At 42.2% G+C, this 13433-nt stretch overlaps 1 gene segment (V, D, J or C); it reads right to left on the bottom strand.

Moving 5' to 3' along the window:
- The window catches only part of LOC146869258 (Ig mu chain C region membrane-bound form-like), a 146820-nt gene extending 133673 nt beyond the window's left edge, over positions 1-13147 (bottom strand). The window contains 1 exon segment of the C gene segment in view: positions 13097-13147. Coding sequence covers positions 13097-13115 — 19 coding nt within the window.
- Positions 13148-13433: the final 286 nt, after the last annotated feature.

Here is a 13433-nt window from a genome sequence, read left to right as displayed (position 1 = left end):
TTCATTGTCCGTGCAGCGCAGTCTGGTCCATGCTCCCTTGCCTGTCTGGTCCGTCTTGGACCTCCTTAGCAGTATGTCCATGTGCTCCTCCTGCATGACCACCCCTTCTCTCTGTATGCATGCTGCTCCTGCCTCTACCACTGAGGGGGCTACCACCTCGCTGACCCTATATGCCCCGAAGAAAGCTACTGCAAATGCCGCCCGGAACAGCTTAACTTCACACCTCGAGGAGCATATCCCGTCCAGGGCCCCCAGCATTGCCTGCAGTAATCTGAAATGGATGGGGCGCCTTGCATCCTCCGGTGCCTGCTGCAACCTACCCCACCCTTTCATGGCCATGCGGCATTCAAATCCCCCTGTTTGATCGGCCTGCCCTGCCAATTTCGTGTAGTAAGCTACTGCACTTAAATGTGCTTGTGCCCAAGATTTTGATTTCCCTTCCTGGAAAGCCCACTCGATGAACTCCAGGATGTCCCTTTTTGCGGCCAATTGCCCCTTCCGCAGGCCAGCTTTAGCCCTGAACGTTTCCCAGCATTTCCGGTACCGGCTGTTGGTCTTTGGGGCCAGTGCATTCTCCAGCAGCCATCTCAAACCGCTTCCACCCATGCCCACGCTTCCTCCGGCATCGGGGTCATCTGCATGTCTGCGCCCGGAGCTAGCTTCCTGAATCTGTCCCACTGGAAACGAGAAATAGCATCCGCCACTAAGTTTTCCACGCCCGGAATGTGCCTGGCCCTTACTGCAATGTTCCCTCTCAACTGGCAGCCCACTAACTTTCTCAGCAAGGCCGCCACTGCTGGGCAACGCGCTGTTCCTGTATTGATCGCCTGCACCACTGCGTGGTTGTCTGACCACAAAGTGATCTGTCTATTCGCTAGTTGGGGGGCCCAGATGTGGAAGGCTACTACGATTGGAAACAGTTCTAGTAGAGATATGTTTGAGGTTAACCCTGCTGTGCGCCATGCCTCCGGCCAAGCCCCTGCCGACCACGCCGTCCCCAGCAGGGCCCCGAAGCCGTAACCCCCTGCTGCGTCAGTGTAGAGTTCCACTTCACAGGCCAGAGCCCAGGGGGCCCGCCAGATCAGGGTGCCATCGAACTCTGTTAGAAAACTCTCCCATTGGACCAAGTCGTCCCTTACTCCCTGCGTAATGCGAACCCTGTGGTGTTTTTGTGCCAGACCCCTCGTGAGCCACGCTATCCGCCGGGCAAAGGCGCGTCCTGCGGGGATTACTCTTGTGGCAAAGTTCAGTTTCCCCAGTAGCTGCTGTAGCTCTCCCAGGGTCGCCTTCTTCTGCTGCCTCAACCTACGTATATCGTTGAGCATGTCCGCTATCTTGTCAGGTGGCAGCTTGGCCCGGGGGGGGAATTGTGGAGACCTGCCCTGGTGACCCCCCTTTTATTCCCCCCCCTGGCCCACGAGCGCGACCCCTGATTGGGGGGGGGCTCGCTCCCGCCTTCGGGGCCAATCCTGGCACCCGTCGGCCTAGCCCTTAATTTACATTCCTGTGGGGGTTGGCCGGGGGAGGGGCGCCGCCCCCGGACGGCGTTTTGCCCGGGCCCCTATCGGGTCCGGCTTCGCCTACCCGGCCCGGGCTCTGAGGCACGTGCTGCACATCCCCGTGTGAGACCTGAACACTAGGCTGGACATCCCTGCTCCGGACCCCAAGCTGTGCTATGTCTATCCCCGGTGCTCCAGGCTGTACACCCCTGTACCCTGGACCTCGACCAATGCTCTACTTGTCCCTGGAGCACCAGGCTGTATATCCATGCTCCGGACCCCGAGCTGTGCTCTACCTAGCCCCCGGAGCACCGGGGTGCACACCCCTGTACCCTAAGCTATGCTCCACACGTTGTGCTCTATCTATCCCTGGAGCACCGGTTGTACACCCCTGTACCCCAGACCCCGAGCTGTGCTCTATGGATCCCCAGACCACTGGGCTGTGCACCCCTGTACCCCAGACCCCGAGCTGTTCTCCACATATTGCCAGAGCACCAGGCTGTACATCCCTGAACCGGACCCCGAGCTGTGCTCTATCTATCCCCAGAGCACTGTGCTGTGCACCCCTGTACCCCGGACCCCGAGCTGTGCTCTATCTATCCCCGGGGCACTGGGCTGTGCGTCCCTATACCCCAGACACTGAGCTGGGCTATATCTTTCCCTGGAGCGCCAGGCTGTACACCCCTGTACGGTGGACTGCGATCTATGCTCTGCCTATCCCCGGAGCACCGAGCTGTTCCATCCCTGTACCCTAGACCACCAGTTGTGCTCTACCTATCCCTCGAGCACTAGTCTGTACACCCCTGTACTCCAAGCTGTGGTCTACCTATCCCCCATGCACCGGACTGTGCACCCCTGTACCCCGGACCCCGAGCTGTGATCTATCTATCCCGAGAGCACTGGGCTGTGCACCCCTGTACCCCGGACCCCGAGCTGTGCTCTATCTATCCCCGGGGCACTGGGCTGTGCGTCCCTATACCCCAGACACTGAGCTGGGCTATATCTTTCCCTGGAGCACCAGGCTGTACACCCCTGTACGGTGGACTGCGATCTATGCTCTGCCTATCCCCGGAGCACCGAGCTGTTCCATCCCTGTACCCTAGACCACCAGTTGTGTTCTACCTATCCCTAGAGCACTAGTCTGTACACCCCTGTACTCCAAGCTGTGGTCTACCCCCATGCACCAGGGCTGTGCACCCCTGTACCGGACCCCAAATTGTTCTCTACCTATCCCCAGAGCACTGGGCTGTACACCCCAGTACCCTGGACCCAGGCTGTGGTCTATCTATCCCCAGAGCACCGGGCTGTGCACTTCTGTACCCCGAACCTCGAGCTGTGCTCTACACCGGCTGTACACCCTTGTACGACAAGCTGTGGTCTACCTAGCCTCAGAGCACGAGGCTGTCCACCCCTGTACCCCGGATCCCGAGCTGTGCTCTACCTATCCCCAGAGCACCGGGCTGTACACTCCTGTACCCAGGACCCCAAGCTGTGTTCTACCTATCCATGGAGCACCGGGCAGCACACCCCTGCACCCTGGACCCTGAGCTGTGCTCTACCTATCCCCGGAACACCGGGCTGCACACCCATGTACCCCGGACCTGGACTGTCCGTGGCCCCGTCCTGACCCCGAGCTGTGCTCTACATCAGGCTGTACATCCCTGTACCCCGAGCTGTGCTCTACCTATCCCCGGAGCACTGGGTTGTACACCCCAGTAACCCGAACCCAGGCTGTGCTTTATCCATCCTCGGAGCACTATGCTTAGCACCCCTGTACCCCGGACCACGAGCTGTGCTCTATACCAGTACGGGGCCCCGGACAGCCTGAGTCCGGGGTACATGGTTGTGCAGCCAGCTGCTTCGAGGATAGGTAGAGAACATCTCAGGGTCCAGGGTACAGGGGCGTGCAGCCCGGTGCTCCAGGGATAGGTAGAGCACAGCGCCGGGTTGGGCGCAGTGAGGTACAGCCTAGTGCTCCGGGGATAGGTAAAGAACACAGCTTGGGGTCCGGGGTACAAGGGTGTACAGCCTGGACCCCGAGCTGTGCTCTACATCAGGCTGTACACCCCTGTACCCCGAGCTGAGCTCTATCTATCCCCAGAGCACCAGGCTGTCCACCCCAGTACCCCAGACCCAGGCTGTGCTCAATCTATTCCCGGAGCACTGGGCTGTGCACCCCTGTATCCCGGACCTCGAGCTGTGCTCTACATCGGGCTGTACACCCTTGTACCCCAAGCTGTGCTCTACCTATCCCCAGAGCATTCGGCTGAACACCCCTGTAAGCCGGACCCCAAGCTGTGCTCCACCTATCCCTGGTGGAGTGAGCTAAAGAATGATGATGGTTTAAACCCAGATCAGTTAACTGAGGGTGAGTGCTTGCAATGTTCAATACTCCATCCATCATCCCTTTTGGTTTTGCTAAGTTCGCCCTAAGTTGGCAGGGTATGCCCAGACGTGGGTCCCTTGCTCACTTTGCCATTGGATTCAAGATAGCCTGGCTGATGAGGGTTATGAACCCGAAACCGGTCCCAGGAGGCTTGTTTCCGGTCAAGGGAAGACATGGCTTGGCAGTTCGGGCTGGCTGTTCTCATGTGGCACAGGGTCAGACTGATTTGCATATGGCCATGTCTGAACTGGGGTGGCGGAGTGAGCTAAAGAATGATGATGGATTAAACCCAGATCAGTTGACTGGGGGGTGAGTGCTTGCAATGTTCAACACTCCGTCCATCATCCCCTTTGGTTTTGCTTAGTCCAACTATCCCTGGAGCACCGGGTTGCAGACCCCTGTACACCGGACCTGGGCAGTCCAGGGCCCCGAGTTGTGCTCTACACCGGGCTGTACACCCCGGTACCCCATGCTGTGCTATACCTATCCGGGAGCACCGAGCTATACATCCCTGTACTGGACCCTGAGCTGTGCTCTACACCGGCTGTACACCCCTGTACCCCAAGCTGTGGTCTAACTATCCCCGGAGCACTGGGCTGTTCACTCCTGCACCGGACCCAGAGCTGTGCTCTACCTATCCCCAGAGCACTGGACTGTACCTCCCTGCAATGGAGCCCAAACTGTTCTCTACCTATCCCAGGAGCACTGGCTGTACACCCCTGTACCCCAGACCTAGGCTGTGCTCCACCTTTCCCCGGAGCCCCAGGCTGTACACACGTGTATCCCAGTCCCCGAGCTGTGCTCTACCTATCCCCAGCGGTACAAGCCAGTGCATTCTTCCATATATAGAACCCTGTCTGTGCTGCAGAATGTAATATCTATACCAATTGGCATTGGCTATACATGTATTCTATATAGGTTCCCTGGCTGTGCTAAATATTGCATGATTAAAAGCCATAATTTCAAGCTGTACACCCCTACCCCGAACTGTGCGCTCTTCTGCATATTGCAAAATCTAATCCTATGGTTGTAATGTGAGCATGCATATTCCGGACCCCAAGCTCAGCTATATATTACAATATCCATGCCAGTGGCTCCAGGCTTTATTTCCCGTCATATATCAAATCCCAGACTGTGCAATATAATGCACAATCTATTTCCATAGTTCTGGGCTTTACATACCTTCACTGGACCAGAACTGTGCCATATATTTGATACTATAATCCTAATTTTTCTGGCTGTGTATCCTTAAACCAGACCCGGGCCATGTATTCATTGAAATATCTAATCTGGTGTACATCAATATATCAGCACTGGGCCGAGATATAGATTGTAACATTTAATCTCATAACTTCATACTGTGACATCTATATGGGATCGAAAGCTGTTCTGTATAACGCAGTATCTAATCACACAACTATAGGCTGTACATATCTACACTGAATATCAAGCTGTGCTATATAATTAAATTCTTCAACATAAAAGTCTAAACCCAGGCTTTAAACCTACGAAATGTGAAAGTAAACATATGCACATGAGATTTGCATTGAAGCATAACCTTCTAACTTGTACAATGAATACACGGCGTCCTAACATGCAATGTTCTTGCATCGATATAGAATGCATTTAATGTACAAGTATTCTTTCAATAAGCCACTATCACTGTACAAAGCTAAGAGAATTACAATTCAACATTATTCTCGAAAATGCAAAATAAACTGTTGGTAACTTGATAATTATTAGTTTACTTCATTCACAAGATAATACTAGCACACTATTGAAGTGGAACATAACTGCTCATTATTTCATAAATAATGCAAAATTATAAATATTGCACGAGTTATGAAGGTATAGGTGTGGAATGCACAAATAAAACAAGTATATCTCGGTCATTGTAGAGTTTTGAGATAAGACACTGTTTCAAATGCACACAAATGGGCCTGCAATGCCTTGTAAAATCCAATAGGTTGTTACATATCAAAAAGTAATTCTATAGCACAACCTTAATCACTAAGCTGTCATGAAATACATGGATGTATCAATATTTAAGTTACTATAAAATACTACAAAACACCTGTAAATAATATAATGATTTAAATAAACTACAGAATTAGATTTGAACACAAATGGCACGGCAGAGAAATGATAATAAATCATATCTAAATTTAAAATGTAATTCCAGTGTATCAACCATTATTTAATTAATGGATCAATGCTTGAACAATTAATTAAATACGTACCATTTATCATAGAATGAATCATTGTCAGGTGAAATAATCTATTCTACTTGCAAACACTCTTAATAAAGGCAGTCATACAATACTGCATTTTAAAATAAAATGAATGTGAAATAGTTTATATTTTGTAATAAGGCATTAAAAATGAATACATCAATATACACTAATATGAAATATTTCATATTGTAAAGAAACAAATGTAAAATCCAATATTTAATTTTAAATTGCTTAATTGAAAGCTTAGTTGAATATTATGTTCTGTTCAGTTAATAATTGGGAGCATCAGTTAATCAAAGTGCGATTTTAAATTGTACGTAGATATCAAAATATAATAAGGTACTGCACTACAACATAATCCATTTCTAATGCACTATTATCTTTTAAGAAGTGGCATTTATTTTTTTGTGGCAATATATGAGCTCATATATAATGTGTACGACTATAATTTATCAGCAAAAGATGAAGCTATTTACCTAAAATGTGCACGAATAAATGTAGTATACACAGAATTATTTTTATTATTCCACAATAATACTAGAAGTGATATTACATAGAATGAGTTCATAAATATATCAATACTAATATTTTCATCTGCATGTATCAGTATATATAAAGATATAAAGGATTACTTTCAGTAAAACGTAACTAATCCACGTTTATTAGTATGATCTGTCTGTCTGTCTGTCTGTCTGTCTGTCTGTCTGTCTGTCTGTCTGTCTGTCTGTCTGTCTGTCTGTCTGTCTGTCTATCTATCTATCTATCTATCTATCTATCTATCTATCTATCTATCTATCTATCTATCTATCTATCTATCTATCTACATACCGTTATAAACAGACTAATAATTTGGGAGTAAAATTAATCTCTCTCTCTCTAACTCTCTCTCTCTCTCTCTCTCTCTCTATATATATATATAAATATAGATATATATATATAATATAGATATATTCACAACAAAACCCCGGAAGTCCGGCGCTTCTGTTACGGCGGTCCTGGACGGGTTCCGGACACCCAAATATCAGCCACAAACTCTTCGAAAATACGACTCAGGAGTGCTGATTGAAGAATTAATGGGCAAGGTAACGCCTCACCAACACGTTTCGCTTTACAGCTTTCTCACAGTGTTATACATATATATATATATATACATATATAATTAATGTGCACACACGCATATATCTTAAATTTACACTTAAAATTAATAATTTCAACACTATATAAAATTACAAATTTGATGATATTTAATGCTACACTATGCCGCTAGTTACAAAAAACAATCAACCTTCTCAAACTCTGTATCTAATTACTTCCGCATTTGTTTCCCCCTTAGTGGGAAGAAAGGGCTAGGAGGCAATTTCTGTAGACTTTTTGTATGAATGTCTATTTGTATTTAATATTTTTAGCACACAGTTAATTAAAGGGGCTACTGTTAAAGCTTATAGAAATGGAAACTAATGTGACATATAAAGTCCATGCACTGTGGTATAAAATCACACTTCTGACAAAGAAGATGCATTTCCATTTAAAGTCTGACTTAAAACAAAACCAATTCTTTAAAATGATGGTAACCACATATTTCTATGAATAGGATTCCACTTAAATAATTATTTATGGGGACACACCACAAGTACATTTCACATTTGCAATTTTGTTTTGCAGCAGAAGGAATCCTACATTGTAATATTTCGGGAAATGGAGTGTCTTTTTATGACTATCTACAACTGCCTTTTTATATCAATTAAAATAATGATAAATCAAGCTAAATAAGAAACATTACTGTCTACTCGCCAACTGGTAATTTAAAATACAAAAAGTGATTAGTACTGCCAGCAAACAAAGAACAAGTTTGTGGTAAATAAAGTAAGTGTAAAATGTATCTTACCTTTAATGGTAACATATTTCTGTGTCTCACAATAGGTGATCCATTTAACCAAACATGGACCAACTTTCTTTCTTTTTTACAAATAAAGTCCTGAGGGACTGCATTTTGAAATACATTTCATTTTTTTGTGTTACTTCTGTTTTTTAAGGCCATAAATAAAAGCATGTTAGGTGAACCTGGTGTACATTTTATATTATATTTGAATATGTATTACCTCTATCCTGAATGATATGCGTTCACAAAATGCACATTATATGAAATTGTTTTTCACTTTAAATCTTCTTTTTAATTAAGCATAATTCAGTTAACTAAATATAATGTTACTCTCGTAACTGCTAACTCAATTCCATGAAGTGCACACACACACACACAACAGACACACACACATATAAATGTACATATATATATATATAATATATATATATACATATATAATGTCAAAAATATTTTCAGAAGAATGTTATAGGCTAGGATCTGGATTTGATGATTTTTAACTCTAGCTGTCTAACATAAAGAATTACTAAATTATGAATTGCTATTTCTTACATACATACTTTATTAACATTCATTTTTTTAATTAAAAAAACAGATTGACTGATTGGATGCATGAAAGGACTGAAATAAAAGTCCCTACAAAATTGACTTATAAAAAACAGTTGCAATCAAATAGTTGTAAAATAGCAATCTATCGTAAATAGTATATTGTAACTGATATGTTTAAAGTAAACTTGTTTTCTTGAGTGAATAGTTTTCTACAAACGTTGCCATGCAAGAATGTGTTAAAATGTAAGTAAATAGCTAACCTGAAAAAACGAAACTTTTTAACAAGCATATTCAGTGCTTATTAAGGATATCATCCCACACATTTATATATAATGTTTCGCAAAAAGATAGCAGCCTAGCCTCCAAAATTATAAAAAAAGATGCCTATGGTAGAACCATTAAGTACCTTAACGTATAATATTTTACTTACTTTTTAAAAACGTTTGCACCAAAGAGTATACTGCTTATGTTACTGCCACATAACAACTATGGTAAAATACTCACAGCTAAACTATTTATGCTGGACATACCTGCACTTTGAATACCAATAACTTTCATCAAATATAAGAATAATTATTTCACAATTGGCCTAATAATGACATTAACAGATATCTGCTGTATATATACTTATTTTTGTAAATAAAATAAGTCCGTTAGAGGAAATTGTCTGGAAAGCCCCTTTTCAACTGAGTAACCAGATGTCCTGGCCAGCTCTTTTTTTTACCAGGTGTTAAAACCACAACAGGCCATCTGCACAGGATATCTAAAATTAGACTTACCAGAAAACTGGTTCCCCAGGTGGCATGGTGTTTACTCTGTTTCATTATGCATTCATTTAATCAGAAGGTTATATTAAATATATCTAATTCGTTTTGCAGTTTGAAGTTTAGGTATTCTTGCCTTTCTTCTTTGAAAAAAAAACCTGACGTTTTATTACACTTATATTTACTTTGATAAAGAGTCGTTGATCTCTAGTTTTAACTGAAAACCTATTATAAGAAAAACATTTAATTGAAAGTGACATAGATGACAATACATTTTAATGTGTTTTTTTACCTTCTGTAACGGTGACTTGGATGCTTGTCCCCAGTAGTCAAATGACACACCGAGAAAATCTCAGTCAACAACTAGAAACAATACTATATTGACAGAATGTAGTTTTTGAGAACTAGAAATCTTATCTTCAAAAGAATTCTGAGCACTAGGTTAGTTTACAAACCCTTGGTTGAAAAGTGATTACTTATTTGTTCCCATTTAAGTCACATGCATACACATAAATTACTATTAAATCTACTAATTATAATGAATATATCAAGTCATAATAAATCTAGTCATTTTAATGAATGCAGGGGATTCAATTATATCTGGTTAAAGATTATATTAGCTCTTATCTGCTATGCTTTCTCTAACACATATTATCAGGTGCCTTAAAGAAAAATGATAACACTGATTTTTTAGAATAACACGAAAAATAGTTTGGCGGTAGTCATTTATAGCTTTTCAGTTTTAGTTACTGAATATACATTAATGTATAATATTGAAGTCATTCATAACTCGAGTAATTAAATATTTCCACTTTTTAATTTTCATCATATTTTAAATTCTCATCTCTTGACCTACTATAATTCGGCATCTACAATTCTGTTTAACTAGTGCAAATTGTTCTACAATTTATTCACCAGGAAGGAATGTGTACTTGGTCAACATAATTGAAACTCTTTTAACTGTATAAATATAGTGAGAGGAATGATTAGTATTTAACAAGAGAAAGGACTAAAAGAGAGGCAATAGACTTTTCAAACAATATTGTTCACAAACTACTTACTTAGATATCAATAATAAGGAGCAAGCTAGGTTCAACACAGCACATTTATATATCTGTGCATTTAAAACGTACACAAGTTTATAGTTTTCAAATAATTTAAAATTGATAATGCACGATAGGTTTTCATTTACCTGAAGTGACAGTCACCATGGTTCCTGTCCCCCAATAATCGAAAGCTCCATAGTAATCACAGCAGTTTATTTCCCTCCCTTGCCCTTACAGAAGTATTAAAGATATCTTAACACAAAATGCTGCAATTTTTTGTCAAATGTATTGAGTTTTAATTAAACACAATTGGAATGTAAATATACACATTCTCTAAACTAGCCACGAGAAGCCATTTGTGATACACCAAACAAAAAATCCCATAGGCATAGCTATCACAAAACATGCTATTTTACTCGGATTTGTTTTTTTACTGACGGAATTGTGAGCAATGTTCTTTGTCCCAATTAATTAAAATACAATATTATTAGACTAATTGACTTCCTAGTTTCATCTTCGAATTGCCTGACAGTTATTCAATAGGGCCTCTTACAATATGTATAATATTAATAATATTGTGAAATTCTTTACATTTTGCGCCAGTTCCAAGATATCAAATCCACGGTAGTTACAACACACAAGACTCTGCTCTACAAGAATACAGCTTCTGACAGTGCATGTAATCTAATTTAATGATATAATATAAACAATCCAAGGATGCTATAAACTGTTCTTACTGTAAAGATCCCCACTCTCATCTATATTAAAGCCTAACATTCATTTATCCTGCAGTTTCTGTAACATTTGGTATTTATGTCTAGAATCATTGTAAGGTCTGAGACATATAGACACATATACCTTTTTAAATAGATTATTTTAAGCATTTGTCACAGATGTTTTTAGAGGTCAATTTAGAAACAGTCTCAATCTACTTTCTATTTTATGTGCATGTCTGTTTCGCATAAAATATTTGTTATCAAAATATTCAGAGTACTTATTTCGCTTTTTAAAGGTATTTGTGGTAAATTAATTAAGGGATTCACTACAACAATGTGACGGTAAAATATGTAGTACAAGCATTCAGCAATAAAAACTCAAAACAGTGGAGTTTTGAAATCTTATAAAGAAAAAACATATTGATACCTGTTGTGACTGTCAGGACCGTCCCTTGGCCCCAGTAATACAAACTATAATAATCACATTGTGATAAACCACGTCACTCTCCTACAATCACCCCGTGTAATCGTCTTTGGAGAAACTTTAAAGCAGGTAAAACACAATGTGCAGCAGAAAGTAGAGTCAATAGGAACATTTACCTTAAGTTCCTTCGACGCAGGTTACTTTTCCCCAGTAGTCGAATCCATAATACGCACAAGGCCTTGCTTCGAGTTTAGTGTACTACACATACCCTCTAGCCCTATGATTTTTAATTGACGACATATTTTCTACCTGGCAGTTATATGTAGTATAACATTTTCTTTTTAAGGGATTTTGTTGGCACTTTTACAAGGGATCTTTGAAACCCAGGACTTTTTTCTTCTTTTGGTATTTAGAGAGTCTCCCCTCAAGAATTTTAAACGCGAAAGCTATCCACCACATGTCCATTGCTTTTTAATTTTTTTTTAATTTTTTTATTTTATTGTAAAGGCAACCAACCACTTTGCAATGGCCTCAGAGATCTTTGTAGGGAACAGTGCTTTTCACTAAATATTGAACATTCAGACACTACCACGGACATGGAAAAGTAGTTGTAAATCTACGAATAGATGTAGTGCTTTCATGTGTCTTTTAGTTTAACATAAAGATGAGAGAGCGGGAGGCTTAAATTATTATTGTGTCAGACTAGGAGATGGGCTCCGGCTAGTTCAAAGGGTAATATTTTGTAAACTGGAGCAATCAACACGATTAGGTTTGCTCTAACAAAGTACATTTTTACATTCTATACTGGTTTAAATCCGGTTTGAACTGGGAACGCTTGATTGATTGTTCAAAGGACCTCCTGTTCTCAGTTCAGCAGGGAAACAGGCTGCATTGCTGCGTTTAAATACTCTTTACTTTAAAGAGAAAACACTGGGAACTTCAACAACAGCTGACTAAAGCGAATACGTATACGTGGCTAATCAATACCTACATATTTACATGGGAAAATACGTGTTTCTTACCTGATGTCACTGTCACCAAGACGCCTGGTCCCTAGTAATCGAAGGCATTGCAGTGACAGTCTTTCATTCCCTGCCTCCACTGCACTAAAGCTGCCTCCACCCTTCCTGCAGCCCTGAGCTCGAAGGCCCAGGCTTACTCTGGCAAATACTTTCTGAACTAATAAATCATAGGCAAACTGAAATCGATATAACACACTCTACTAGAATACCCAATCTGTTACAAAAGCTGCATCAGATGTTGAAAGACCTGTGTGATGAACAGCAGACCTCCAAAGCAGAATACAGATTGTGTTTGCAACGAAGGTTTGTGGACCCGCTTCCCTGCCAGTGCTCCTGGCTGTCTCACGCAGACTTTCAGACCTGTTACATGTATAACTTTACAACCCAGTGCCCCTGATTTAAACCATAAAAATGGCAGGACACATCAAAATAGTGTTTTGAATAAAAGGTTGAAAGAACACAATGTTTACACTGAAATATCAAAGATAGGTTTTCGAGAATCTTGTCTAGTTCATATTTCCAGTTACAGATTTACTACAGGTTGTGATTTAAACCCAAGAGTAAGAACTGCCCTTACCTGCTGTGACGGTCACCATCGTCCCTTTTCCCCAGTAGTCGAAAGCCCCTCCCCCATCACTGTGGTAAAGGCTGCTACAAAAAGCTCAGTCTCTACGCGAACGCCATCTAATGTGCACTGAATGTTTTTATTTTGTTTCACAGTTTTATATAGAGGGCCCGTGGACACTGGGGCGCTTTACAGGTTACATAAGGTCAGATTCATTTTTAAGCACGAGGAGATTCACTGTTCACTGAATCACACGATGCTGAACCCACACCAGGGCTCGACTCTGGCTCCCCTGTCCAAACAGCAGCTCTGTCAGTAGGCCACATCTCCTGCTGCCTGTAGTGGCGCC

The sequence above is a fragment of the Triturus cristatus genome, chromosome 1_1 (genome assembly GCF_964204655.1).
Source record: "Triturus cristatus chromosome 1_1, aTriCri1.1, whole genome shotgun sequence".
Lineage (NCBI taxonomy): Eukaryota > Metazoa > Chordata > Amphibia > Caudata > Salamandridae > Triturus > Triturus cristatus.
This window is presented reverse-complemented; position numbering and strand designations above follow the sequence as displayed.